The sequence below is a fragment of the Theobroma cacao genome, chromosome 5 (assembly GCF_053813885.1).
Source record: "Theobroma cacao isolate CCN51 chromosome 5, ASM5381388v1, whole genome shotgun sequence".
In the NCBI taxonomy this organism is placed as follows: domain Eukaryota; kingdom Viridiplantae; phylum Streptophyta; class Magnoliopsida; order Malvales; family Malvaceae; genus Theobroma; species Theobroma cacao.
Genome location: NC_142643.1, coordinates 40,402,880 through 40,427,044, shown reverse-complemented (window position 1 = coordinate 40,427,044; position 24,165 = coordinate 40,402,880). Strand labels below are relative to the sequence as shown.

Sequence of the window (24,165 nt, the reverse complement as noted above, 5' to 3'; positions counted from 1 at the left end):
AAGTATATTTAAATGTCCCTTCTAGCAACGTGAGCGTTTGTAGTCCAACGGTTAGGATAATTGCCTTCCAAGCAATAGACCCGGGTTCGACTCCCGGCAAACGCATCCTTTTTCACATTTTACTTTTTTTTTAAATGTCCTGTTGCTGTGAGGGTCTGAAAACCCATGTTAAATTGGGATTCATTTTTTACGTTTTACCCTTTTTTTTTTTTAATTTCCTGTTGCTGTGAAAGGTCTTTTTAGTTCAAGGGACTGAGTACAATGAAATTACATGAGTACTCCATGGTTTAGAATGTCTGAAAACTGGACTGAGTACAATGAATTTAAATGAATACTCCGTGGTTTAGAATGTCTGAAAACCCATATTAAATTGGGATTCATTCTCATTCAGATGCTTTCCAAGGTATTAGTATTACAGTTACATTAAAATGTTTTGAACAATACCCATACATTATAAGAGCTCTGAATCTAACATCTCTATTCTGGCTTGTGAAGATGATGAAGGATGTACAAAGAAGCAGATGACAGGAAAATACATACAGAATAACTAAGTAGATCCATACCAGTGGCTATTGTCACCATCTTGCTTCTTTCAAACATCTTCACTAAAAGAATCATGACAATAACATGTCCCACTTTAGTCTTTAGTTCATCCAGTGAACTTATTTTCATCCATTTTGGCCTCTCCTGCAAACAAAACACATTCATTTAATCAGTTTAGCACTTGAGAAGTAGACTATAGGAATTAAGAACCAACAGGATAAAAATGGAGAAATAAATGGGAAGTGCAAAAAGTTTGATAAGAATTGATCATAGTCCATAAATGATCATTATTTGAGACCATATAGTGATTATGATTATTTACTAAGTTCACATCCCTAATTTAGAAGCAAGGTTGATCCTGGCCCTTGCTGGCTTAAGATTATTTTGAAGTTATCCATTGAACAAAACATGTCCTCGACCTCGAGATAAGATAAGTTTGGTTGAAACTGGAATGTTGAGATGGATATGTTCATGCAAGGAACTGTAAAGCATGAAATGAAGTTTTTTGTGTGATGAGGAGGTGAAGTTGCAGTACTACAGCACGGTTAGCTGAACTTAATAAAGCAGTACTGATATGGGTTTCTTTAATATTGAAGGCTGTTACCTTCATAGCAAACATTCCAAACAAGGATGAGCCTTTGACGGCACGATCAACATCAGCAGGCACATCTGGATTCACGTTACTGATGAATAATCCATACAAGCCCATTCCAAATATTAACATGACTGTCCCAGCAAGATAAACATCTGCAAGATTTTACATTACAATGTCAGTTCATTTGGCACTGGCAAACCTATGGAGTTAATTAATTAAGTAGCCAAAAATGTGGAAAAATGACTTGAGGCAAACTAAGTTCATGCTAGAGAAAAACTCAAAAATTGTAGGATGCTGCAAGTCAGCACATTAACCATCATAGCTTTCACAAATGTAAGAACTTGCCACCTGCTTACTCTAACATGATTCCAAATATATATTGATCTAAAGTTAAAAGTTTTTTATAAATAAACTGAATGGTGGATTGGTTTTGAACCAGTCCACTATACACTAGAAACAATATTGATCAGGATTACTATGTCTGTATCGAATTTCTTTTTCTTTTTCTGATTGTTATTTCCCTTATTATTTTCATCTATCATCTTAAACTTCAGCTTTCAAATCCATAAAACTATAAGATGAAATGGAGGTACTGGAATCGGGAAAGAAGTCTCAGAGAAAGAGAGTGCAACGAGGAATTCAAAATCAAAGCATTCTGATAGATGGGAGAGGAAGGCCAGGAAGCGTGAGTGGTAAATGTCTGATATCATTAACGAAAGAGCTTATAACTAGGATAGAAACTGTTGAAGAATATTGCCATTCTTTCTTTTCTAATGCCCTTGTCATCGGTTTAACTCTAGTGATAACAAGTATGATTTTGACCAGGGAATTTTTTAGCTCAAATCTTAGCAATCAAGCAAAAAATTTATTATGAATCAAGTGCCTTGCGCAAATCATTATGCAGACTTGTATATGATTCTCCTGGAGGAGTTACGGGGCTGGTAGTCACAGAGGTTTGCTGCATTTCCTCTCAAGTGCTTAAAAGGGAACGAAACCAATTCAACTAATTTGAGACAGAGCATCAGATAAGATCAAAACAATCTTTTTCAATTAACTTTTGGAGAACTTACCAATTGCTTCAACCAATCGTAGAACCATCTTCCCTGTGTGAACCCCTTTAACACAGCTTGTCCAGTAGACTTTGTAAGCATCAACTATGTAAACGCAGCCCTGGAAAAGGTCAGAAATAATCAGTAAGCATATGTAGTTGAACAGACATGTTTTATCTTAAAAATAAGAGGAAATTCTTTGCTACTCTTGCAATATAAATGAAAGGGGCTAGGGAATTAGAAAGTACATTTAGAAAGCATAACAGTGAACCGGCCAACGAACCTCCAACAGCCAAAATTGCCAAGAAACGGAAGTCAAAAATTGTCTGCAGAACAAGAAAAGTTGTTAGTCTATAGACTAGCACTAGCCTATGCTTTAAAAAATGTTGACAGAGAAAATCAAATGGATATTGAGGGGCACAAATACAGTAGCAAGTTTTTCCGTAAAATTAAGGATATGGGGTAACAGTAACTTCCTTAAACTCAATGATTCTACAAATGTCGGAGCTCACTTTTAAACCAAAAGGGCAGCAGAATGAGTAAACAATAAACAAATTTCAATTAAGTAATACCTTCTCAATGTTGGACTCAGTGGAACGAGCAAAACGGACCATGGGGTTACCATTGGGATTGGCTAGCGCATAGTTAAGGCTGCTAGAATCATGGGGTCTTGATGATTCAACAAAGGGTTTTGGCTGTTGAATTGTAGATGACAAAATACTTTCAGTACTTGAAGGAGTTGTTGCTACTGCTGGAGGTGGTGATGATGATGATGATGGTTCAGTGGAGGGGGAGCTTAAAGTAGCAAAAGAAGGAGAACAGTGATGACGGCGGTGGAAACCGGTTAAAGGGCGGCGAGAAGCGGTGGAGATCGTGAGTGGATGGCTAAAGACTGAAGCAGAAGAGAGAGCCATAAGAGAGAGAGAGAGAGAGAGAGAGAGAAAGAAAGGGAAAGATTTTTCTTTGGAGAAATCAGACGAGACAGATTTTTTTTTGTGTGGGTTTTCTTTTGTTGGGTGTGTGTTTGTTTCTTCAGCACTGTTCCATATTTTTCATGAGTTAGAAAGCTGGCTGGCGGGTAGTGGGAGATAACGGTAAGTTGAAAAAGTTGGTTGGGACCCGCGTGAAAGGTTGAGGACTTGAGGCTTGGCCACAGCCTTACATTGGTAACATCTGCTTCTTTCTCCGTACTTTTTGGTGTTTTCCAATGATAGTTGGACATTGGACCACTTCTCACGTATTCATACATATACATGAAAATACTCAAGCATACTAAAATTTTATTGAATTCATATACTAAATGCCATAGTAGTATCATAATAATATGATGAAGCCAGGGGTCTCAAGCAATAACATACAGGGGGGAGTCTGGTCTTCACCTAGCTATATTGTAATTGCTGCAAAGAATAGGTAAGATTAGAAATAGTGTAATCATCTTTGGAAAGCTGTGATTAATTAATTCATATAAGTATTAGCATTACTTTTAACTTATTATTTCACCGTCCTTTGTGCATCGAAGGGCAAGATGAGGGGATGAAGTTGTTTGCTGGAAAATCAGTCCAATGGTTGCTGCACAAGATTTTCATACAAGCTTGTATTAATGACTAGTAGTGCTATTTTAGTTCATCTTCCATGCATAAAAATGTAGGTTCATCTTCATTAATTAGTAACAACTTACAAGTGTGTAAACATCTTTCATTGCTTTCAACTTTATATAATCTTGAGCAACTAATGATTTTATGCATTTTGTGCGGCAAATTCTGTGAATGAGATTAGGGTATGATTTCGATCTTCCATGCACACAGAAAAAGATTAATCTCCAATAAATAGTAATAAAAATGAGTTTTACAATTTATTAATGAAAGGAGAGGAAATTAACAGGGATTTAAGTTAATTTCTGCGAACATTCCCATTCTTGTGACGTTCAGTTGCTATGTTTCTCAATCCTGATATGTCAATAATTTTCTCCACAAGGCCAAAGTAGGAATCAACCCAAGGTTTTCTAGTTGATATAATAAGCAAGGGAACTAGAATCCCAGCAGCAAATCCCAATCCAACACTCAAATAAAACCACTGATCTATGATTTCTTCACCACTTCCACCTTCAACAGTCCCTCCTCTGTCAAAACCATTGTTTTCACACTTAATGGTAAGTGGAGCCCCACAGAGACCCTGGTTTCCACTAAAAGATGATGCATCAAAAGTTGTCAGATGCCCCAAATAAGGGATGGCTCCTGAGAAATAATTGTTAGATAGATTCAAATAAGCCAAAAATGATAGTGAAGACAATCCTGATGGGATTGCACCTGAGAGATTATTACTCGAAAGGTCAAGCGATGATAATTGCTGCAAATCTGAGATATTTCCCGGAATGTCACCAGTGATATGGTTTCTTGATAGGTTCAAAACAACCAAACCTGAGAGTTTTGTTAATGCTTCTCGAAAATCCCCATTTAGCTTATTTCCAGAGAGATCAATGCTTGTGACAAGGGAAAGAGTCTTGGTGAACTTTAGACTTTGACCCTTTAGAACTATAATCGAGCTTTCTTCATAATACAGGCCTCTGTACTTCCCATAGAGTAGGTATTGGATTATGTTTTGCTCTTTTGCAATTGCTTTAAGATCACCAAGGCTTGCCGGAATGGTACCTGTCAAATTGTTTTCTGCCAGGTCCAGGATTTGCAATGAACTCAAATTTGAGATCTTGGAGGGGATTTCACCTGAAAAAACATTTGATCGTAAACTGAGTATTCTGAGAGCTGGAAAGCCATCTCCTATCCACAGGGGAATGCTGCCAAATAAGCTGTTATTTCCAAGATCCAATGTTTCTAAACTTGATAAACTTTTAAAAGATGGAGGGATGCTTCCTGTGAGGTTGTTGTTGTTTAGATGCAAAGACTGAAGTTGTAGTAACTGACCTAAAGTATCAGGGATTACACCTGAGAGATTGTTGTTTCTAAGGTCTAGAACCTTTAGGTAAGAACAATTCCCAATGCTTGGAGGAATGCTTCCATCTAATTTGTTCCTTGAAAGATCAATGACTTGAAGAGAGAGCATTTCTCCTATGGTATTCGGGATTCCTCCTGTTAATTGGTTACTGGAAAGAGAGAGAAAGATCAAGTTTGGCATGGATTCACTCATATTCTGTGGGATAGGACCAGAGAGTTGATTGTTAGAGAGATCTAGCAACTCAATCTCTACAGTTGGAACAGGTATCGGTCCTTCAAAAAGGTTCGAGCTGAAATCAACATCTGCAAAGGGAGCAGCATTTAAAGGATTTGGTAGCTGACCTTGTAACTGATTGAAAGAAACATTCAACAATGATAGGTTGCCAGAAATATCCCAGAACCAGTTTGGGAAGGATCCTGAAATGCTAGCATTTGAGAAATCTAGAAACTTGACCTCCTTTTGAGATCTAAGCCAAGTTGGAAAGGAAGGACCCAAATAGCAAGAACCCATATCTAGATTGCGGACTTGGAATGGTGGGATCCAATCGGAACTGACATTAACAACCAAAGAATTGGCAGACAGATGTAATATCTTCAGCTTACTTAGCTTTGAAAAATGAGCTTCAGATATAAAACCTGTCAAATGATTTGAAGAAACATCGAAGGTAGACAAACCGGATAGTAGCCCAAAAGAATCTGGGACAGTACCATTTAGTTCATTGCCTCCAAGACCAAGATCAGTAAGGTTTGACAGTTGGCCTAAAGAAGCAGGGATAGAACCTTCAAGCAAATTGTAGTTCAGACTGAGCTCTATTAGATTTTGAAGCTGGCCTATCCATTCTGGCAATGTGCCAACCAAATGGTTGTTGCTCAGTCTCAAATACATCAAATTAGGCAAAGGCATATTTGAAACACAATTCTGTACTCCTTCAAGGAACTGGGGCAAACTGCCAGTCAAGTTATTGCCTGATAAATCAAATGACTTTAAACTACAAAGTTTACCAATGGAGCTTGGGATCCCACCCTCAACATTATTGTCAAACAGATCAAAGTTTGTGAGAGATGTCATGTTTCCAATGGAAGCAGGGAGCTTACCATGAATTTTATTTGAAGCTAAATTGAGAACTTCTATCTTCTTCCAACTTCTCCTCAATAGTTGATAGCAACTAGCAGACAGATTAGAGTTTCCAGCAAGATTCAGATATAGCAAATTTGGTAGTTCACCAAAACCAAGTGGAATTCTTCCAGCCAGACCACAATAGCTTAAATCAACATAAGTAAGGCTGCTAATATTCACTACCCAGTCAGGGAACCCTGAACTAAAGGAGTTGAAACTAAGGTCTAGAACAGAAAGGGAAGTTAAGTTTACAGGGTTGAGAGATGAAATGGAGCCAAAGATCTGACATTCTGAAAGGTGCAACTCATTCAGAAATGAAAGCCTACTCAACATCCCAACCAAGCCCGAACCTACCAGGGAAAGGTTAACGTTATTCATAGCAAGATGTTTTAAAGAAACAAGACCAGCCACCCATTCAAGACTATCCGAGCTTAAGCTCCCAAATTCAGAAGAAACATCAAGAAACTGCAAGCTAGAAAGATTTCCAAGACTTGCTGGAATTACACCAGTAAATCCAGCTTTTGATAGGTTCAGATATCGCAAATTCTTGGATGATCCTAGGAATTCAGGAATTGAGATGTCATTGAAGGTGTTTAGACTCAAATCCAAATATTGCAAGGACTTGAGCTTTAGCAAAGAAGGACTGATATCCCCACTCAAGTTCCAAAAACCATACCTGCTTGAAGATTCAGAATTTATAGGGTAAGGATTGTGCAGATCAATCATGATGACAGCTCCAGTACTATTGTTGCACCCAATTCCGTTCCACTGACAACAGTTGCTTCCTTGCCATGAGGAGAGCCTGTTTTCAGGATCATTAAGGCCACTTTTGAAGTCAAAAAGAGCTTCTAGGTCTGGTTTGGAGCAATTTGCCAGGTGGGAATCACCGGTACAAATATACTCTCCTGTTATGACACATAGAACTGCCAACACAAGGCCAAGAACAGTAAATTTTCCCATTTTCAATGCAAGTCTCAAGCTGTGAACATAATAATTGAACCATCAGCTCTTCAATATATGGTCTTCATTCTTTTCTTGATATGCAAGAACTTAAGAATTTCTTTGAGCTTCACTGGAAAGCGGAAAGAAAACCTTTTTTTAATGCAAAGTCAAAGAGCTATATATATTTATATATATTATTGGAGCTTTGATAATGGTGTTCAAATATAAAATATTGAACAAAGGAATTTGAAACACTCAAAAGAACGTTGAAAATCCGAGGTTATTAATCTTATTAAAAGGAAACAGGCAGCAACATGCTTAGCATTTAAGCTGTCAGGAGTTTTTGTTGGGTTAACAACTCGGTTTCAAAGGACAGAAATCGAATGTCATCAGTTGCACAATCTCGGGAAATTTGGGTACGACTAAAGCAACCTCTTGCTTGTCTTGTAGCGTTGACTCCAGCAAGCTAACAAGCAAAATCATGTGATCATCATTGAGTTTCTTGCATAAATAGGAATAGGATCCTATGCCTAGTCCTTCACCTTTCATTTTCTGAGATAATTTATATGATCAATTCTCCCTATATAGTATATTTATAACCAAAAAGTTTAACAGCCAAACCGTACTTAACCAATATATAGAGTAAATTGTAGTTTGCCATTGAAAGTCTTGATATTTACGTGTTCTGATTTGGTATTTTCTTTTTCGAAAGTTACACCAAGAAAGGGCAAAACGGTCGGTCTAGATTTTTCTTTAATCGGAATAAAAAACTCTCCCTCAGTCTCACTGTCACAAAGGAACAAGAGAGAGATGAGTGGAACAGGCAAGGTGGTGTGTGTAACGGGAGCATCAGGTTACATAGCTTCATGGCTGGTTAAGTTTTTACTCCAACGTGGTTACACTGTCAAAGCCACTGTTCGTGACCCAAGTCGGTGCTAAGTGCTAACTACCTAAACTAATTACTAACCTTTTTCCATCCTTCAATCTTAATGCTTACTTGCATTCTTAATGTTTTCGATTCTTGCGTATATCTTAAACATATGAATAATTTTCTTCTTGTCATGACAATGTTTGTTTTTGATGATTTGCTGTTAAGGTTCTTGGCTTCATGGGATACTTTTCTGTTAGGTTTCAATTTGTTTTATTTTTTTTAAGTGACTTTGAGCACTTAAAGAAGTGAAAGCTGTGAATTTCAGGCTCTTTATTAGTTATGGAGAATCTAATCGCAAATATTACTTTTTCTTGACTTCATAGGATACTCTATTTCCCAAATTTATTTTTTTTAAAAAAAATTGATTTTGATCAATGAAAGAAGTGAAAAACTATGAATATTTGGCTTTCTATCTTGTAACGTATCTGGGTTGTTATAATTATGGATGAAGAAACCTTCTCTTGATTATAATTCTTGAGAAGTAAATTAGCCTTTCTTTATTTGTTTGAAAAAAATTATTGATCTTTCTGTGTGTCGTTCCTTTTTACGTATGTTATATCATTGGCCTTCTGGAAAATTTCATGCTGTTTCCCCCATCCCCATTTTTTTTATCTGTAATGTCTTGGTATTGCCATATTATTTTTGTGATGTCTTTGTGTTGAAATGCAATTCTATTTATTACTATCTTTTGCTGATCACCCATGGTTCAGCTAATATATTTGGATTTTAGGTTCAGTAGATAGCTGAAGTCTACGAAAGATATGTAAATTAGCAGTTTTTGCAATAGATGAATAATACAATCTAGTTGCGAGATAGATACTTCTTCCCATGTAAGTAACTGTTTCATACACTTACTTATAGGCAATCCAAAGAAAACAGAACACTTAGTTGCACTTGATGGAGCAAAGGAGAGGCTCCATTTGTTCAAGGCAGAGCTACTGGACGAGGGAGCTTTTGATTCAGTAGTTGATGGATGTGTAGGAGTTTTCCACACAGCATCTCCTTTTTATCTCGATGTCAAGGATCCTCAGGTACTTTTCTTGCTCTCTCATTGCATATTTCCATGTCTAGTATGTGTGTGTGTGTGTATATATATTTGCACTTAAGTACTAACATTTTAATTCTTTATGTGGTTGTTGATTTTTTGGGATGTTCATGAAGAGGCTGTGTGCAGTTCATAATTGTTCTTACAGATAAACAGTAGTAATAAATCGGCTTATCTGCTATATAGTTCAATATTGTTTTCTCCTACAAGTTTGTTCTTGTATAGATTCGTTTAGATCCCACCACCCTTTTCTAAAAGTTGTGGTTTTTAGGCTCATTAATGTTCTCTGAATTTCTTATTTGTAGTTCATACTAACTGTTAATCTTTTAATCTTGCTCTGTTTTTGCTTGAAAATCTTTGCTGTAAGCAGCAACTGTATCTTACTTGCCTTTTGAATCAAGTTGCAAATGGGAAAAGAAACAAACATGTGTATTGTCTGGATTTTGGTTCTGATTGGCTGGTGTAGATTTTGATGCACATATTTTCAATTACTTAATGCTGCAATAGAAACCTGATAATTGATGCATTCTCTGCCACTTCTGTAACAGGCTGAAATGATTGACCCAGCTGTGAAGGGAACACTTAATGTTCTTAGGTCATGTGCTAAAGTTCCATCTATTAAACGGGTGGTTATAACATCCTCAATTGTAGCTGTTATCTTTAATGGAAGGCCTCTTGGCCCTGATGTTATGGTTGATGAGACTTGGTTCTCTAATCCCACTTTTTGTGAGAAATCAAAGGTATGCGAATGTACTAGCTTGTATAGCATACATCTCTATTCAAAAGATGAGGAGCTTTAAGTGTATTATTTTTATTAAATTACCAAATAACATGATGCTGTTTATTTAAACAAGAGTTTGGATCTAGTCTTGTATTTTTTTGATATCATATGTACACATTTCCTTTTGTTCTTTTTTCTTCCTTGTCTTTTATCCACTGGCTCATCAATTGTCTTTCTATAGAGTAGTTGGTTTATTAGTTCAGGGTTACTAGTGCAAGATGTCTGAATTATACTTGCGAGGTTTTAGGAACTTTACCGTTTATAATCTGTGTCTGGATCTGAAAATTGGCAAAGCCTGAAAGCAAGCATCATTATTGAAATGCTTAAATTCAAATATCTTGACTGTATTCTTTTCTTCTATGCATTAAAGAATTATTTTATTCTTCTGATCTAACTGCAACCCTTTGATTCTAATGATTATTAACTCCTTTTTCCTATCCTGCTTCTATTATGATTTTCATTCTGGGGGAATTGAGGGTTAAGATTGTGATATGATGCTTAATTCCATTCTTCTTTTAACAACAGAATTACATGCTGAATTCCTTCCTTATTGCTGCAGAAAGGACAATGTTCAGGCAATACATAATCTTTCGTTTATCATTTTTTTCTTTTGTTTGCCATCAGCTTTGGTATATGCTTTCTAAGACGTTAGCTGAGGAGGCTGCTTGGAAGTATGCAAAAGAGAATGGAATTCACACGGTTACGGTAAACCCAGGATTGGTGATTGGGCCTCTCTTACAGCCGACCATTAATACAAGTGTGGAGCCAATATTGAAGCTTATAAATGGTACTCACCAACCAGCTTTAGCAGAGAGGATGTTGTTCTTTTAACAATTATTGCTGCTAAAGTGACCTTAGAAGAGAATATTGCATTCTGAATTAAGATTTTATTTCTCTTGCTCACCATTTGCTTTAGTTATGTCTTGTTCTTGTAAAAAAAAGCAGCACTCAAACATTAATGCAAGAAAAAACTGCATAAATGAACTCAAAAATAAACTGTAAGAAGAACTGTTTTTAAAAAAGAAAAATTGAGTCAACAATGTTCTAAGTCTAAGATGAATTTCTAAAGCTTGAGCAAAAAGGGTGTGTACATATATCATTTCACACTGCTGACACTTATAATATGAACCAAGCATTTTAATTAGCAGTGTGACAAAATGTGTAAAATAGATAATGAGAATTGTCAAGCCATCAATACATGAAGGGTTATTCACTTATTGTTTCTTAAAAGTTTGAGTTTTATAGGTGATTTGGATGAAACTTTGAGGAAGAGGTGGCAAATAGCAAATGATTTACTTGCTCGCCAAATCTGTGTAAATTCAGGGTCCAGACTGTTTGAGTAACAATAGTCAAAGTGGTTATATTTGCTTGTTCAAAACTTTCTTTAATTAATGGTATCGAAATGCATTCTCATTCTGCTCCATTGTCAATCATTTTGTCATTTTTGCAATAACTAAAGTTGCACGTCTCTTTGCTTGGATCTGTAATATTCTATGTGTTCAAAAGAAATGGTGACTCTTGTTACAGGAGAATAAAAAATAAAAAAGACTTTAAGAAAGAAGAAGTAGAATACTTGAATAATTCTCTTATGGAGCAGTTTTTCGCAAACATAAAGTAATCAGTTCAAATACAATTCATAGATAACACTTAACTGAATCTCTGATATTTTCCTGTTCTGCTGACAAGCCTGCCTAACTCTTCCTCCTGAACATTGCCTTTGTTTGATGCAGGTGCTGAAACATTTCCAAATACAAGTTATAGATTGATAGACGTTAGAGATGTTGCAAACGCACATATACTAGCATATGAGAATTCTTCAGCTTGTGGAAGATACCTTTTAGTTGAGAGAGTTATGCATTGTTCAGAAATTGTGCAGGCTTTACGTGAGCTTTACCCTGCTCTTAGACTTCCTGAAAGGTAAGTTTCAAGGATATGAATTTGTTGCATGTAAGCTTCTGATAATCGGCAGAAGAAACTAAGTTTCAATTATGTATCAACTCTTCCTTTTGTGCATTACAAATTGTACTTTGATTCATTTTGTTCCATGGATTTTGCATTGTCATCCAATGCCTGTTTTCTAGATCTAAAGACCCCTTTTTTTTTTTGTGAAAGGCTACATCTAAAGACATTTAGGTTCTTAAATGAGGACATGTACTATCTATTTGTGCTCAACAGGAAAGTTTTAAACCTTTTTGCTTTTGCTTTTGTTCTTTTTTCTGTTTTTGGAGGCCAATCTCAGTAATTAAGATCTGATTTACAGACTCTATTACCTTGTCTGATTTATTTCTATATCAGTAGCCCCCATGTTGGGGTCAGGGAAGCATTTTTGCAACTCTGACCCCCATTTTTAAGTGTTATTAACAGGAGCTAATAATTTTGGCAGATGTGCGGATGAGAAGGTAGGTATGCCAGTGTTTCAGGTGTCCAAGGACAGAGCGAAAAGTCTAGGTGTTAATTTTACCCCTACGGAGGTGAGTATAAAGGATACAGTTGAAAGCTTGAAGGAGAAGAACTTCTTTAGCGTCTGAATCATGGCATGTGTAGGCTAGTCTAGGACATTACTATCAATAACTGGGTGCATCCCTTTTTAGCTTTAGTTCATCATTCTGAATGTCATATCTGCTGTGTTGGCATCTGTTCAAGTGCTTGTAATGTTTAGTTGTAAGCTTGTAATAGTTTGCTGTAAGTTGGGATACATACAATAAACATGTTCATGTTGATTGCCTATCGACTTTTAGTCCTTGGAGAAGGTTGCCCTGCCCCCCTTCATTTTGTATCACCAGATTAGGTTGGAACTTGAAGACATGATGTAAGCATATGTAGAAACTTTAAGGAATGTCCAAGAGGAAAGTTGTGTGCTTTGGCTCATATCGAACTCTATCCAAAGTTTAAAAAACATAATACCCATTTAATACAAAAATGGCTTACAGATAAGTATGTCTTCCATACAACTTATTGCGTGCATGATCCACAGAAAACGGAACACTAGCTTGCACTTGATGGAGCAAATGAAAAGCTTCAGTTTTTCCAACGCAGACCTACTTGATGTGAGTTCTTTTGATGCTGTGGTTGATGGAAGGATTGTTTTCAATACGGCTTCTCCCTTTTTATCACAATGTGAAGGATCCACAGGTGATTCTCCTTTTTGGTACTGTATAGCGTTCCCCAGAGGCACCATGAAGTGTGGTATAATCCTTCATTTGAGGATTTTGGCAGGCACCAGCCAATTTTTTCAAACAGTTTATTCCATATCCAAACCAACAAGCCAGAACCTACCATGGAAAGGTCAACTTCATTCACATCGAGATGTTCTAAAGAAACAAGGCCAGCTAGCCACCCATGAAAGACCATCCAAGCTTAAGCTCCAAAATTCACAGGGACATCATGAAGCTGCAAGCTAGAAAGACTACCAAGACTTGGTGAAGCAACTCCATATAGTCCAGCTCGTTGAAGGTGTCCAGACTTGAATCTAAGTATTCCAAGTACCTGAGTTTTAGTAATGAAGGACTGATATCCCCAGTCAAGTTCCAAAAACCATACCTGCTTGAAGATTCAGAATTTATAGGGTACCACTTGCGAGGATCAATCACGATCACAGCTCCATTATTATTGTTGCAATCAATTCCTTGCCACTGACAGGAGTTGCTTCCTTGCCATCATAAGAACCTCTTTTCAGGATCATTGAGGTCATTACCGAGGTCAAAAAGAGCTTCATGGTCGGATTCAGAGCCATTACAAGAATATTCACTTGTTATGACACATAGAGCTGCCAACATAAGGCCAAGAACCCTGGATTTTTCCATTTCGAACACAAGGAACAATTGTTATTGAACTCAAGATGTGAGCATAATAAGGAAACCACCACCTCTTCAATATATAGTCTGCATTTTCTTGATACGCAAGAAAATAGGATATCCTTTGGAGCTTCATAAAATAAGATAAGTAGATAAGATGCAACCAAAAAAAAAAAAAAAACTTTATGCAAAGTCATGGATTCCCTAGCTGGTTTTGTTTCCAACTTTTTGCCCTAAAATAAATTATTTAAAAGCTGAAGCATTATGTCTTTTCTTGATGAAATAGAAATGAGTTCATTTTTTCTGATACTAATCACCCATAAACCAGCTGTCAGATTTGGTGAACTCTTCCAAACTATAAAAAATTTACGACGATTGGTTTTAATACAAAACTATGTTTATAATGTAAATCTTTTTCTCCATTCAACTTTTTCTGTGCATGTATGATCTGAAGAACACGGAACACTTGCTTGCACTTGATGGAGCAAATGAAAGGCTTCATTTGTTCAAGGCAGAGCTTCTGGAGGAGGGAGCTTTTGATTCCGTGGTTGATGGATGCATAGGTGTTTTCCATACAGCATCTCCTTGTTATTACAATGCTGAGAACCCGCAGGTGATTCTCCTTTGTCTTGCCTGTAGAACTTCAAGTTAAGCTTGAAAATGCTTGCAATTGGTTATGAGAATTATAATTGCTACTAACACTGATTAGTATACATTCATCTGGCACTTTGTACTTACTGTTCATGTTCTAAACTTGCTCTGGCTTTGCTTACAAAACTTTGCTGTAATTAGCAATATTTTGGCTGGCTTTTAAATGCATGAAACAAGGACAGTAGATCATTTGGATTTTGATTCTGATTGGCAGCAGTATTTGGCTTTACTTGTTGATATTTTTTACTTAAGCAATGGCAAACTAGAATCCTGATAATTTGGTGAATGGTCCACTTCTATTTCCAGGCTGAAATGATTGATCCCGCAGTGAAGGGAACACTTAATGTTTTTAGATCATGTGTTAAAAGTTCCATCCATCAAAAGAGTGATTATAACGTCCTCTCTTGGAGCAGTTGAGTTCACTGGAAAACCTCTTGCTGATAATGGGGTAATTGATGAGACCTGGTTCTCAGATCCCGTTATTTGTCAGAAATCAAAGGTGTGTAAATGTACTAAATTCTTATCACTGTCATGTACCATCTCTAATCTCTTTCGATTGTACCTTTCAAAATGCTTAGGAGCTTTTGGTGCTTACATATCATCAAGTACAAGTGATGTGAATCTGCTGCCTCCTTGATCGCCTCTTGTATTGTGAATAAATGATGTATACATAATACACATATCTGGTTCCTCGCCTTCATATTTTCTGGTTTCTTGATCCAGTTGGTGGGTGGGTAGGTTTATGCATCCAGGCTACAAGTCCAAAGATATTGCAATTATTATTTATTCAGCTTTAGGACCTTTGAATGTATTTTCTTCCATTTATATTAGGCTAAATGGGGTTCATTTTGGTTTGGTGGATGCTTTTCCTAAATCTGGTTAGTCCTTTAAAGACCTAATCGCAATTAATAGTTTGATTACTCTTGTAAAGAGTTTTTTTTGAAGATTAGTATGAATTCCATTCCTTCTGGGAATAACCCATCAAAAAGGTAACATAACAGCAAGAGCAAAGGGAAAAGGTAACTCTGTTCCCCTAAACAGCCTCTTGGTTCCAAAAATCTATTAGTGACCACAAAACAAATCACTATACTAGCGTCAGAGGGATCCATTAACAATGACCCCCAAACCCAGTCAAAATACCCTATTCTAAGAAGGAGAGTGCAGAATCATCAGCAAGTCCAGGAAACCAGACCAAGATTTGTTTCCTATGCTTACCGATCACATATAACCATACCAACCTGCCCTTCACTTCAGACAACCAGATCAGTAAGGGAGAACTCAGAATCTCTCAAAATCAAAAAGTCAAAACCGTGCTGACCTCACCCCGTGTTCAGCATAAACATCACCAAACGAAAGAAGGCAAAGAACCAGAAATCTTAGTTAATTAGCAATCCTCAAGACCTTACTAGCATAAACTTGTATTCCTTCCCCATCCTTCATTTTCAGAAGCTCAAATTCCCTTGAGAGATTCAAAATCTGCATCATCTTTGTTCATCATTTCCCTAAAATTCTTCTCTCAAAGTATCCCAGACTTTCATTGTTCTGGTAACTATGGTGTCTGAAATTGCAAATTGAAGACAAGAGAGTGCCTTATACCTCTTTGCAACTTCTTCATAGTGTTGCTTGATTTGAACTAGGGTTGGATTTGCAATGCCGTTAGACAGGCATTCTCCACCAACCTCAACCACATTCCACACAGACCAAAAAACTGAATATACAATGGGATTTAGCAATAAGGTCATAGGTGGAGAAGCTCTGATTCCATGTTGTATGTTTCAGAAAAGTGAAGAAAAATTGAGAAAGCTAAGAACAGAGAAGAAGAAATGAGAGAATAGAAATAGACGACTGAATGAAGGTATATCTTTTTCATTTCATCTGAAGCTTATATACAATCATTTGAAAAATACTTGAGCATAGATCTAACCTCGAAACCTGTAATCATGAAAATAAAGTATAAAAAATTACTTAAGTGTATTTTGATTTAACTTATTTTTCTAAAAAACAAGCTGCAAATAGGAGCTTTTTCTTCCTTTTTTTTTTTTTTTTTCCAAAAAACACACCAGCAGTTTTTTTTTTTTTCCAAATAAAAAAAAAGGAGAACTTATATCTTCTTCCAACTTCTCTTCAAAAGTTGATAACAGCAAGCAGACAGATTAGAGTTTCCAGCAAGATTCAGATATTGCAAATTTGGTAGTTCACCGAAACCAAGTGGAATTCTTCCAGCCAGACTACAATAGCTTGAATCAACATAAGTAAGGCTGCCAATATTCACTACCCAGTCAGGGAACCCTGAACTAAAGGAGTTGAAACTAAGGTCTAGAACAGAAAGGGAAGTTAAGTTTACAGGGTTGAAAGATGAAATGGAACCAGAGATCTGACATTCTGAAAGGTGCAACTCATTCAGAAATGAAAGCCTACTCAACATCCCAACCAAGCCCGAACCTACCATGGAAAGGTCAACTTCAGTCATAGCAAGATGTTTTAAAGAAACAGGACCAGCCACCCATTCAAGACTATCCGAGCTTAAGCTCCCAAATTCAGAAGAAACATCAAGAAACTGCAAGCTAGAAAGATTTCCAAGACTTGCTGGAATTACACCAGTAAATCCAGCTTTTGATAGGTTCAGATATGGCAAATTCTAGGATGATCCTAGGAATTCAGGAATTGAGATGTCATTGAAGGTGTTTAAACTCAAATCCAAATATTGCAAGGACTTGAGCTTTAGCAAAGAAGGACTGATATCCCCACTCAAGTTCCAAAAACCATACCTGCTTGAAGATTCAGAATTTAAAGGGTAAGGATTTTGAAGATCAATCATGATGACAGCTCCGGTGCTATTGTTGCGCCCAATTCCATTCCACTGATAATGGTTGCTTCCTTGCCATGAGGAGAGCCTGTTTTCAGGATCATTAAGGCCACTTTCGAAGTCAAAAAGAGCTTCTAGGTCTGGTTTGGAGCAATTTGCCGAATGGGAATCACCGGTACAAATACATTCTCCTGTTATGACGCATAGAACTGCCAACACAAGGCCAAGAACAGTAAATTTTCCCATTTTCAATACAAGTCCCAAGCTGTGAACATAATAATCGAACCATCAAGTCTTCAATATATGGTATCCATTCTTTCTTGATATGCAAGAACATAAGAATTTCTTTGAGCTTCCCTGGAAAGTGGAAAGAATAACTAGAAAACATGAAAACCGATTTTTTAATGCAAAGTCAAAGAGAGAGAGAGAGAGAGATATATATATATATATATATATATATATATATATATATTTATATATATTCTAAGAGCTTTGATAATATTGTTCAAATATAAAATATTGAACAAAGGAATTAGCAAAACTCAAAAGAACATTGAAAACACGAGGTTATTAATCTTATTGAAAGGAAACAGGCAGCAACATGATTAGCATTTAAGCTGTCAAGAGAATGATTATTAAAAGAGAATGATCAGCGTTTCATTACACCAGCCACATCGAAAAGGAGAAAGAAAAAAAGAAAAAAAATTTAAAATAAAAAAGTTAAAATTTTATTATAAATTATAAAAAATCAATATTTTAATATTTTAATCATAATAATGTTTACTTTTTTAAATTATTAATATATTAAATTTTTAATGAAAGTATAAATAAAAATAAAAATACAAAAATAGAGAAAAAATAAAAATATATTAATATTTTAATAATAAATTATTAAATGTTACGTTTTTTAAATTTTAATGAAAAAAATTGATTAATTAAAAAAGAAAACTTTTTCTTATATTTGTCTCTTGGTATATATTTTACTAAATTATATAAAGGGTATTTTTGTTGTTTTAAAAAATAAATATTATTATAATAAAAAGTTTTAGTTTTTAATTACATATTATAAAATTAGTATTTTAAATTTGAAAATTAATTAAAATTATTAATATTTTAATCATAATAATATTAAATTATAAATAAAATATTGGATTTAAAATATTAATTATTAAATTATAAAAATATTAATATAAAAATAATATTTAAATAATTAATTATTAATATTTTAATTAAATTATAAATTATTAACATTTTAAAAAATAAAAACAAATATTTATATATAATAATAATAAATATTTTTATTTTTTTATTTTAAAATTATTATCAATAAAATTATTTTCAACAATCAAACACGATAATAAACCATAATATTCAATTGTAGTTTGCCCTTGAAAGCCTTTATATTTACGTGTTCCATGTTGTTTTTTCTCCTTGGAAAGGTACACCAGAAAAGGACAAAACTGTCGGCCCGGATTTTTCGATAATTGGAACATAAGAGCCTCACTCAGCCTCACAGTCACCAGGAAACAAGAGAGAGATGAGTGAAACAGGCAAGGTGGTGTGTGTAACGGGAGCATCAGGTTACATAGCCTCATGGCTGGTTAAGTTTTTACTCCAACGTGGTTACACCGTCAAAGCCACTGTTCGTGACCCAAGTCGGTGCTAAGTGCTAACTACCTAAACTAATTACTAAGCTTTTTCCATCGTTCAATCTTAATGCTCACTTGCATTTTTAATGTTTTCAATTCTTGGGTATATCTTAAATTTATGAATAATTTTCTTCTTGTCATTAAAGTTGTTTGTTTTTGATGTTAAGGTTCTTGGCTTAATGGGATACTTTGCTGCCTAGGCTTCGATTTGTTTTTATTTTTAAGTGACTTTTGAGCAGTTAAAGAAGTGAAAGCTGTGAACTTCAGGCTTTTTAGTAGTTATGGACAATCTGATCGCAAATATTACTTTGTCTTGACTTCATAGGATACTTTATTTCCCAAATTTGATTTTTCTTCTAAAGTGATTATGATCGATGAAGGAAGTGAAAAACTATGAGTTTTTGGCTTTCTATGTTGCAGTGTATCTGGGTTGTTATAATTATGGATGAAGAAACCTTCTGTTGCTTATAATTCTTGAGAAGTGGCCTTTCTCTATTTGTTTGAAGAAAATTATTGATCTTTCTGTGTATCGGTCCCTTTTAGATATGTTTAATCATCGGCCTTCTGAAAATTTTCATGCTGTTCCCCCTTCCCCAATTTCTTTTTTGTCTGTAATGTCTTGGTATTGCCATATTCTTTCTTTGATGTCTTTGTGTTGAAATGCAATTCTATTTATTAGTATCGTTTATTGATCACCCATGGTTCAGCTAATATATTATATATTTGATTTTAGGTTCAGTAGATTGCTGAACTCTATGAAGGATATGTAAATCAGCAGTTTTTGCAATTGATGAATAATACAATCTAGTTACAAGATAGATACATCTTCCCATGTAAGTAACTGTTTCATACACTTATTTCTAGGTGATCCAAAGAAAACAGAGCACTTACTTGCGCTTGATGGAGCAAAGGAAAGGCTTCATTTGTTCAAGGCAGAGCTTCTGGATGAGGGAGCTTTTGATTCAGTAGTTGATGGATGTGTAGGAGTTTTCCACACAGCATCTCCTTTTTATCACAATATCAAGGATCCTCAGGTACGTTTCTTTCTCTCTCATTGCATATTTTCATGTCTAGTGTGTGTATATATATATTTGCACTTAAGTATTAACATTTTAAATCTTTAAGTGGTTGCTGATTTTTTTTGGATGTCGATGAAAAGGCTGTGTGCAGTTTTTAAATGTCCTTGCAGATGAACGGTAGTAATTAAATCGGCTCATTTGCTATATAGTTCAATATTGTTTCTCCTGCAAGTTTATTCTTGTATCCGACAACCCTTTTCTAAAAGTTGTGGCTTTTAGGCTCATTTATGTTCTCTGAATTTCTTATTTGTAATCTATACTAACTGTTAATCATTTAATCTTGCTCTGTTTTTTCTTGAAAATCTTTGCTGTAAGCAGTAGCCATATCTTACTTGCCTTTTGAATCAAGTTGCGAATGGGAAAAGAAACAAACACGTTTATTGTCTGGATTTTGGTTCTGATTGGCTCGTGTAGATTTGATGCTCATATTTTCAATTACTTAATGGTGCAATAGAATCCTGATAATTGATGCATTCTCTGGCACTTCTGTGACAGGCTGAAATGATTGACCCAGCTGTAAAGGGAACACTTAATGTTCTTAGGTCATGTGCTAAAGTTCCATCTATTAAACGGGTGGTTATAACATCCTCAGTTGCAGCTGTTGTGTATAATGGAAGGCCTCTGGGCCCTGATGTTAAAGTTGATGAGACTTGGTTCTCTGATCCCACTTTTTGTGAGAAATCAAAGGTATGCAAATGTAGTAACTTGTATTACATACATCTCTATTTGAAAGATGAGGAGCTTTAAGTGTATTATTTTATTAAATTACCAAATAATGTGATGCTGCTTATTTAAACAAGAGCTTGGATCTAGTCTTGTATTTTTTTGAAATCATACGTACACATTTCGTTTTGTTCTTTTTTATTCCTTGCCTTTTATCCACTGGCTCATCAATTGTCTTTCTATAAAGTAGTAGATTTATTAGTTCAGGGTTCCTAGTGCAAGATGTCTGACTTATACTTGCTAGGTTTTAGGAACTTTACTGTTTATTATCTGTGTCTGGATCTGAAAATTGGCAAAGCCCGAAAGCAAGCATCATTATTGAAATGCTTAAATTCAAATATCTTGACTGTATTTTTTCCTTTGTATGCATTAAAGAATTATTTTATTCTTCTGGTCTAACTGCAACCCTTTGATTATTAGCTCCTTTTTCCTGTCCTGCTTCTATTATGATTTTCATTCTGGGGGAATTGAGGGTTAAAGATTGTGATATGATGCTTAATTTCATTCTTCTTTTAACAAAAGAATTACTTGCTCAATTTCTTCCTTATTGCTGCAGAAAGGACAATGTTCAGGCATGACATAATCTTTTGTATATCATTTTTTTCTTTTGTTTGTCATCAGCTTTGGTATATGCTTTCTAAGACGTTAGCTGAGGAGGCTGCTTGGAAGTATGCAAAAGATAATGGAATTGACATGGTTACAGTAAACCCAGGATTGGTGATTGGACCTCTTTTACAGCCGACCATTAATGCAAGTGTGGAGCCAATATTGAAGCTTATAAATGGTACTCTCCAACTAGCTTTAGCAGACAGGATATTGTTCTTTTAACAATTATTGCTGATAAAGTGACCTTAGAAGAGAATATTGCATTCTGAATTAAGATTTTATTTCTCTTGCTTACCTTTTTGCTTTAACTATTTCTTGTTTTCATGCCAAAAAGCAGCACTCAAACATTAATGCAAGAAAAAACTGCATAAATGATCTCAAAAATAAGCTGCAAGAAGAACTGTTTTTAAAAAAGAAATATTGAGTCAACAATGTTCTAAGTCTAAGATGAATTTCTAAAGTTTGAACAAAAAGGGCGTGTTCATAGATCATTTCACACTGCTGACACTTATAGTATGAACTAAACATGTTTCTTAGCAGTGCCACAAAAAATGTATATCAGATAATGGGAATTGTGAAGCCATCAATACATGAGGGGTTATTCACTTATTGTTTCTTAAAAGTTTGAGTTTTAAAGGTGATTTGGATGAAACTGAGGAAGAGGTGGCAAATTGCAAACGATTTACGCGCTTGCCAAATTTGTGTAAATTCAGGGTTCAGACTGTTTGAGTAACAATAGTCAAAGTGGTTATATTTTCTTGTTCAAAACTTTCTTTAATTAATGGTGTTGAAAATGCTTTGTCATTCTGCTCCATTGCCATTTATTTTTTCATTTTTGCAATAACTAAAGTTGTATGTCTCTTTGGTTGGGTCTGTAATTTTCTATGTGTTCAATAGAAATGGTGACTACTTGTTACAGGAGAATAAAAAAGACTTTAAGAAAGAAAAAGTAGCATACTTGAATAATTCTCTTATTGAGCAGTTTTGTTTGCAAATATAAAGTAATCACTTCAGATACAATTCATTGATAACACTTAACTGAATCTCTAATATTCCCCGGTTTCTGCTGACAAGCCTGCCTAACTCTTCCTCCTGAACATTGCCTTTATTTGATGCAGGGGCTGAAACATTTCCAAATACAAATTACAGATTGATAGACGTTAGAGATGTTGCAAACGCACATATACTAGCATATGAGAATTCTTCAGCTTGTGGAAGATACCTTTTAGTTGAGAGACCTATGCCATGTTCAGAAATTGTGCAGGCTTTACGTGAGCTTTACCCTGCTCTTAGACTTCCTGAAAAGTAAGTTTCAAGGATATGAATTTGTTGCATGGAAGCTTTTAATCATTGGCAGAAGCAACTAAGTTTCAATCATGCATCGACTCTTCCTATTGCGCTTTACAATTTGTATTTCAATTTGTTTTTGTTCCATGGATTTTGAATTGTCATCCAATGTCTTTTTTAGATCTAAAGACCTTTAGGTTCTTAAATGAGGACAAGTCCTATCTATTTGTGCTCAACATGGAAGTTCGAAAACATTTTGCTTTTGATTTTGTTTTTGTTTTTTTTTTTCGTTTTTCTGTATTTTGAGGCCAATCTCAGTAATTCATATCTGATTACTAAACTCTATTACCTTATCTGATTTATTTATATTTCAGTAGCCCCCATGTTAGGGTTAGGGAAGCATGTTTGCAATTGTGGCCTCCATTTTTAAGTGTTATTAACAGGCGCTAATAATTTTGGCAGATGTGCGGATGAGAAGCTAGCTATTCCAGCGTTTCAGGTGTCTAAGGACAGAGCCAAAAGTCTAGGCGTTAAATTTACCCCTATTGAGGTGAGCATAAAGGATACAGTTGAAAGCTTGAAGGAGAAGAACTTCTTTAGCGGCTGAATCATGGCATGTGTCAGCTAGTGAAGGACATCACTATCAAAAACTGGGTACATCGCTTTTTGGCTTTAGTTCATCATTCTGAATGTCGTATCTGCTGTGTTGGGTACTGTTCAAGAGCTTGTAATAGTTTGCTGTAAGTTGGGATTCATACAATAAACATGTTCATGTTGATTGCCTATTGACTTTTAGTCCATGGAGAAGTTGCCCTGCCCTTTCAGTTTGTATCACCAGATGAGGTTGGAACTTGAAGACATGATGATAGCATTTGGAGAAACTTTAAGGAATGTAAAGAAGAAAGTTGCGTGCTTTGGTTCATATTGAACTCTATCCATAGTTTAAAAAATATAAAACCGATTTAATACAAAAATATGTCTAAAAGATAAGTATGTCTTTCATACAACTTATTCCATGCATGATCCACAGAAAACAGAACACTAGCTTGCACTTGATGGAGCAAATGAAATGCGTCAGTTTTTTCAATGCAGACCTACTTGATGTGAGTTCTTTTGATGCTGTGGTTGATGGAAGGATAGGTGTTTTCAATACAGCATCCCCCTTTTTATCACAATGCGAAGGATCCACGGGTAATTCTCCTTTAATGTACCGTATAGCATTCCCCAGAGGTACCATGAAGTGTGGTATAATCCTTCATTTCAGGATTTGGTAGGCACCAGCCAATTTTTACAAGCAGTTTATTCCATATCCAAACCAACAAGCCAGAACCTACCATGAAAGATTATCCAAGCTTAAGCTCCAAAATTCACACGGACATCATGAAGCTGCAAGCTAGAGAGATTACAAAGACTTGGTGGAGTACTCCATATAGTCCAGCTTGTTGAAGGTGTCCAGACTTGAATCTAAGTATTCCAAGTACCTGAGTTTTAGTAATGAAGGACTGATATCCCCAATCAAGTTCCAAAAACCATACCTGCTTGAAGATTCAGAATTTACGGGATACGATTTGCGAGGATCAATCACGACAACAGCTCCATTATTATTGTTGCAACCACAT

General features: G+C 35.5%; 4 protein-coding genes, 2 long non-coding RNA genes and 1 other non-coding gene across 8 annotated transcripts; 3 read left to right on the top strand and 4 right to left on the bottom strand.

The window, feature by feature from the left end:
• Positions 1-33: 33 nt before the first annotated feature.
• On the top strand, positions 34-105 carry TRNAG-UCC (transfer RNA glycine (anticodon UCC)). The gene has a single exon. It is a non-coding gene; the product is annotated as a tRNA-Gly (tRNA).
• A 237-nt stretch (positions 106-342) lies between these two features.
• LOC18599558 (uncharacterized) lies at positions 343-3,204 on the bottom strand. The gene is made up of 5 exons (XM_018121029.2): positions 2,760-3,204; positions 2,436-2,513; positions 2,209-2,308; positions 1,148-1,290; positions 343-687 (listed from the first exon to the last, which is right to left on the bottom strand). The coding sequence occupies exons 1-5, from the start codon at positions 3,099-3,101 to the stop codon at positions 478-480; spliced, it is 873 nt and encodes a 290-aa protein (XP_017976518.2). The 5' UTR covers positions 3,102-3,204; the 3' UTR covers positions 343-477.
• Positions 3,205-3,983: 779 nt separating this feature from the next.
• LOC18599557 (receptor-like protein EIX1) lies at positions 3,984-7,357 on the bottom strand. Of its 2 annotated transcripts, none has more exons than XM_088806149.1 (2): positions 4,494-7,357; positions 3,984-4,421 (listed from the first exon to the last, which is right to left on the bottom strand). In XM_088806149.1, exons 1-2 carry the CDS (start codon positions 7,210-7,212, stop codon positions 4,078-4,080), a joined length of 3,063 nt encoding a protein of 1,020 aa, XP_088662275.1. In that variant the 5' UTR covers positions 7,213-7,357; the 3' UTR covers positions 3,984-4,077. The 2 variants fall into 2 exon arrangements, with proteins under 2 accessions (XP_088662275.1, XP_017976300.2); XM_018120811.2 differs by having other exon boundaries at positions 3,984-4,907; positions 5,106-7,357.
• Positions 7,358-7,837: 480 nt separating this feature from the next.
• On the top strand, positions 7,838-12,819 carry LOC18599556 (cinnamoyl-CoA reductase CAD2-like). Its single transcript, XM_007029570.3, has 6 exons — positions 7,838-8,122; positions 8,987-9,156; positions 9,719-9,910; positions 10,576-10,738; positions 11,682-11,868; positions 12,335-12,819. The coding sequence occupies exons 1-6, from the start codon at positions 8,005-8,007 to the stop codon at positions 12,477-12,479; spliced, it is 975 nt and encodes a 324-aa protein (XP_007029632.3). The 5' UTR covers positions 7,838-8,004; the 3' UTR covers positions 12,480-12,819.
• A 19-nt stretch (positions 12,820-12,838) lies between these two features.
• On the bottom strand, positions 12,839-13,563 carry LOC148762886 (uncharacterized). Its single transcript, XR_016026318.1, has 2 exons — positions 13,522-13,563; positions 12,839-13,437 (listed from the first exon to the last, which is right to left on the bottom strand). It is a non-coding gene; the product is annotated as an uncharacterized LOC148762886 (long non-coding RNA).
• Positions 13,564-16,242: 2,679 nt separating this feature from the next.
• LOC18599553 (uncharacterized) lies at positions 16,243-17,599 on the bottom strand. Its single transcript, XR_016026317.1, has 2 exons — positions 17,165-17,599; positions 16,243-16,328 (listed from the first exon to the last, which is right to left on the bottom strand). It is a non-coding gene; the product is annotated as an uncharacterized LOC18599553 (long non-coding RNA).
• Positions 17,600-18,698: 1,099 nt separating this feature from the next.
• LOC18599552 (cinnamoyl-CoA reductase CAD2-like) lies at positions 18,699-23,468 on the top strand. Its single transcript, XM_007029566.3, has 6 exons — positions 18,699-18,857; positions 19,716-19,885; positions 20,426-20,617; positions 21,275-21,437; positions 22,378-22,564; positions 23,009-23,468. The coding sequence occupies exons 1-6, from the start codon at positions 18,740-18,742 to the stop codon at positions 23,151-23,153; spliced, it is 975 nt and encodes a 324-aa protein (XP_007029628.1). The 5' UTR covers positions 18,699-18,739; the 3' UTR covers positions 23,154-23,468.
• Positions 23,469-24,165: the final 697 nt, after the last annotated feature.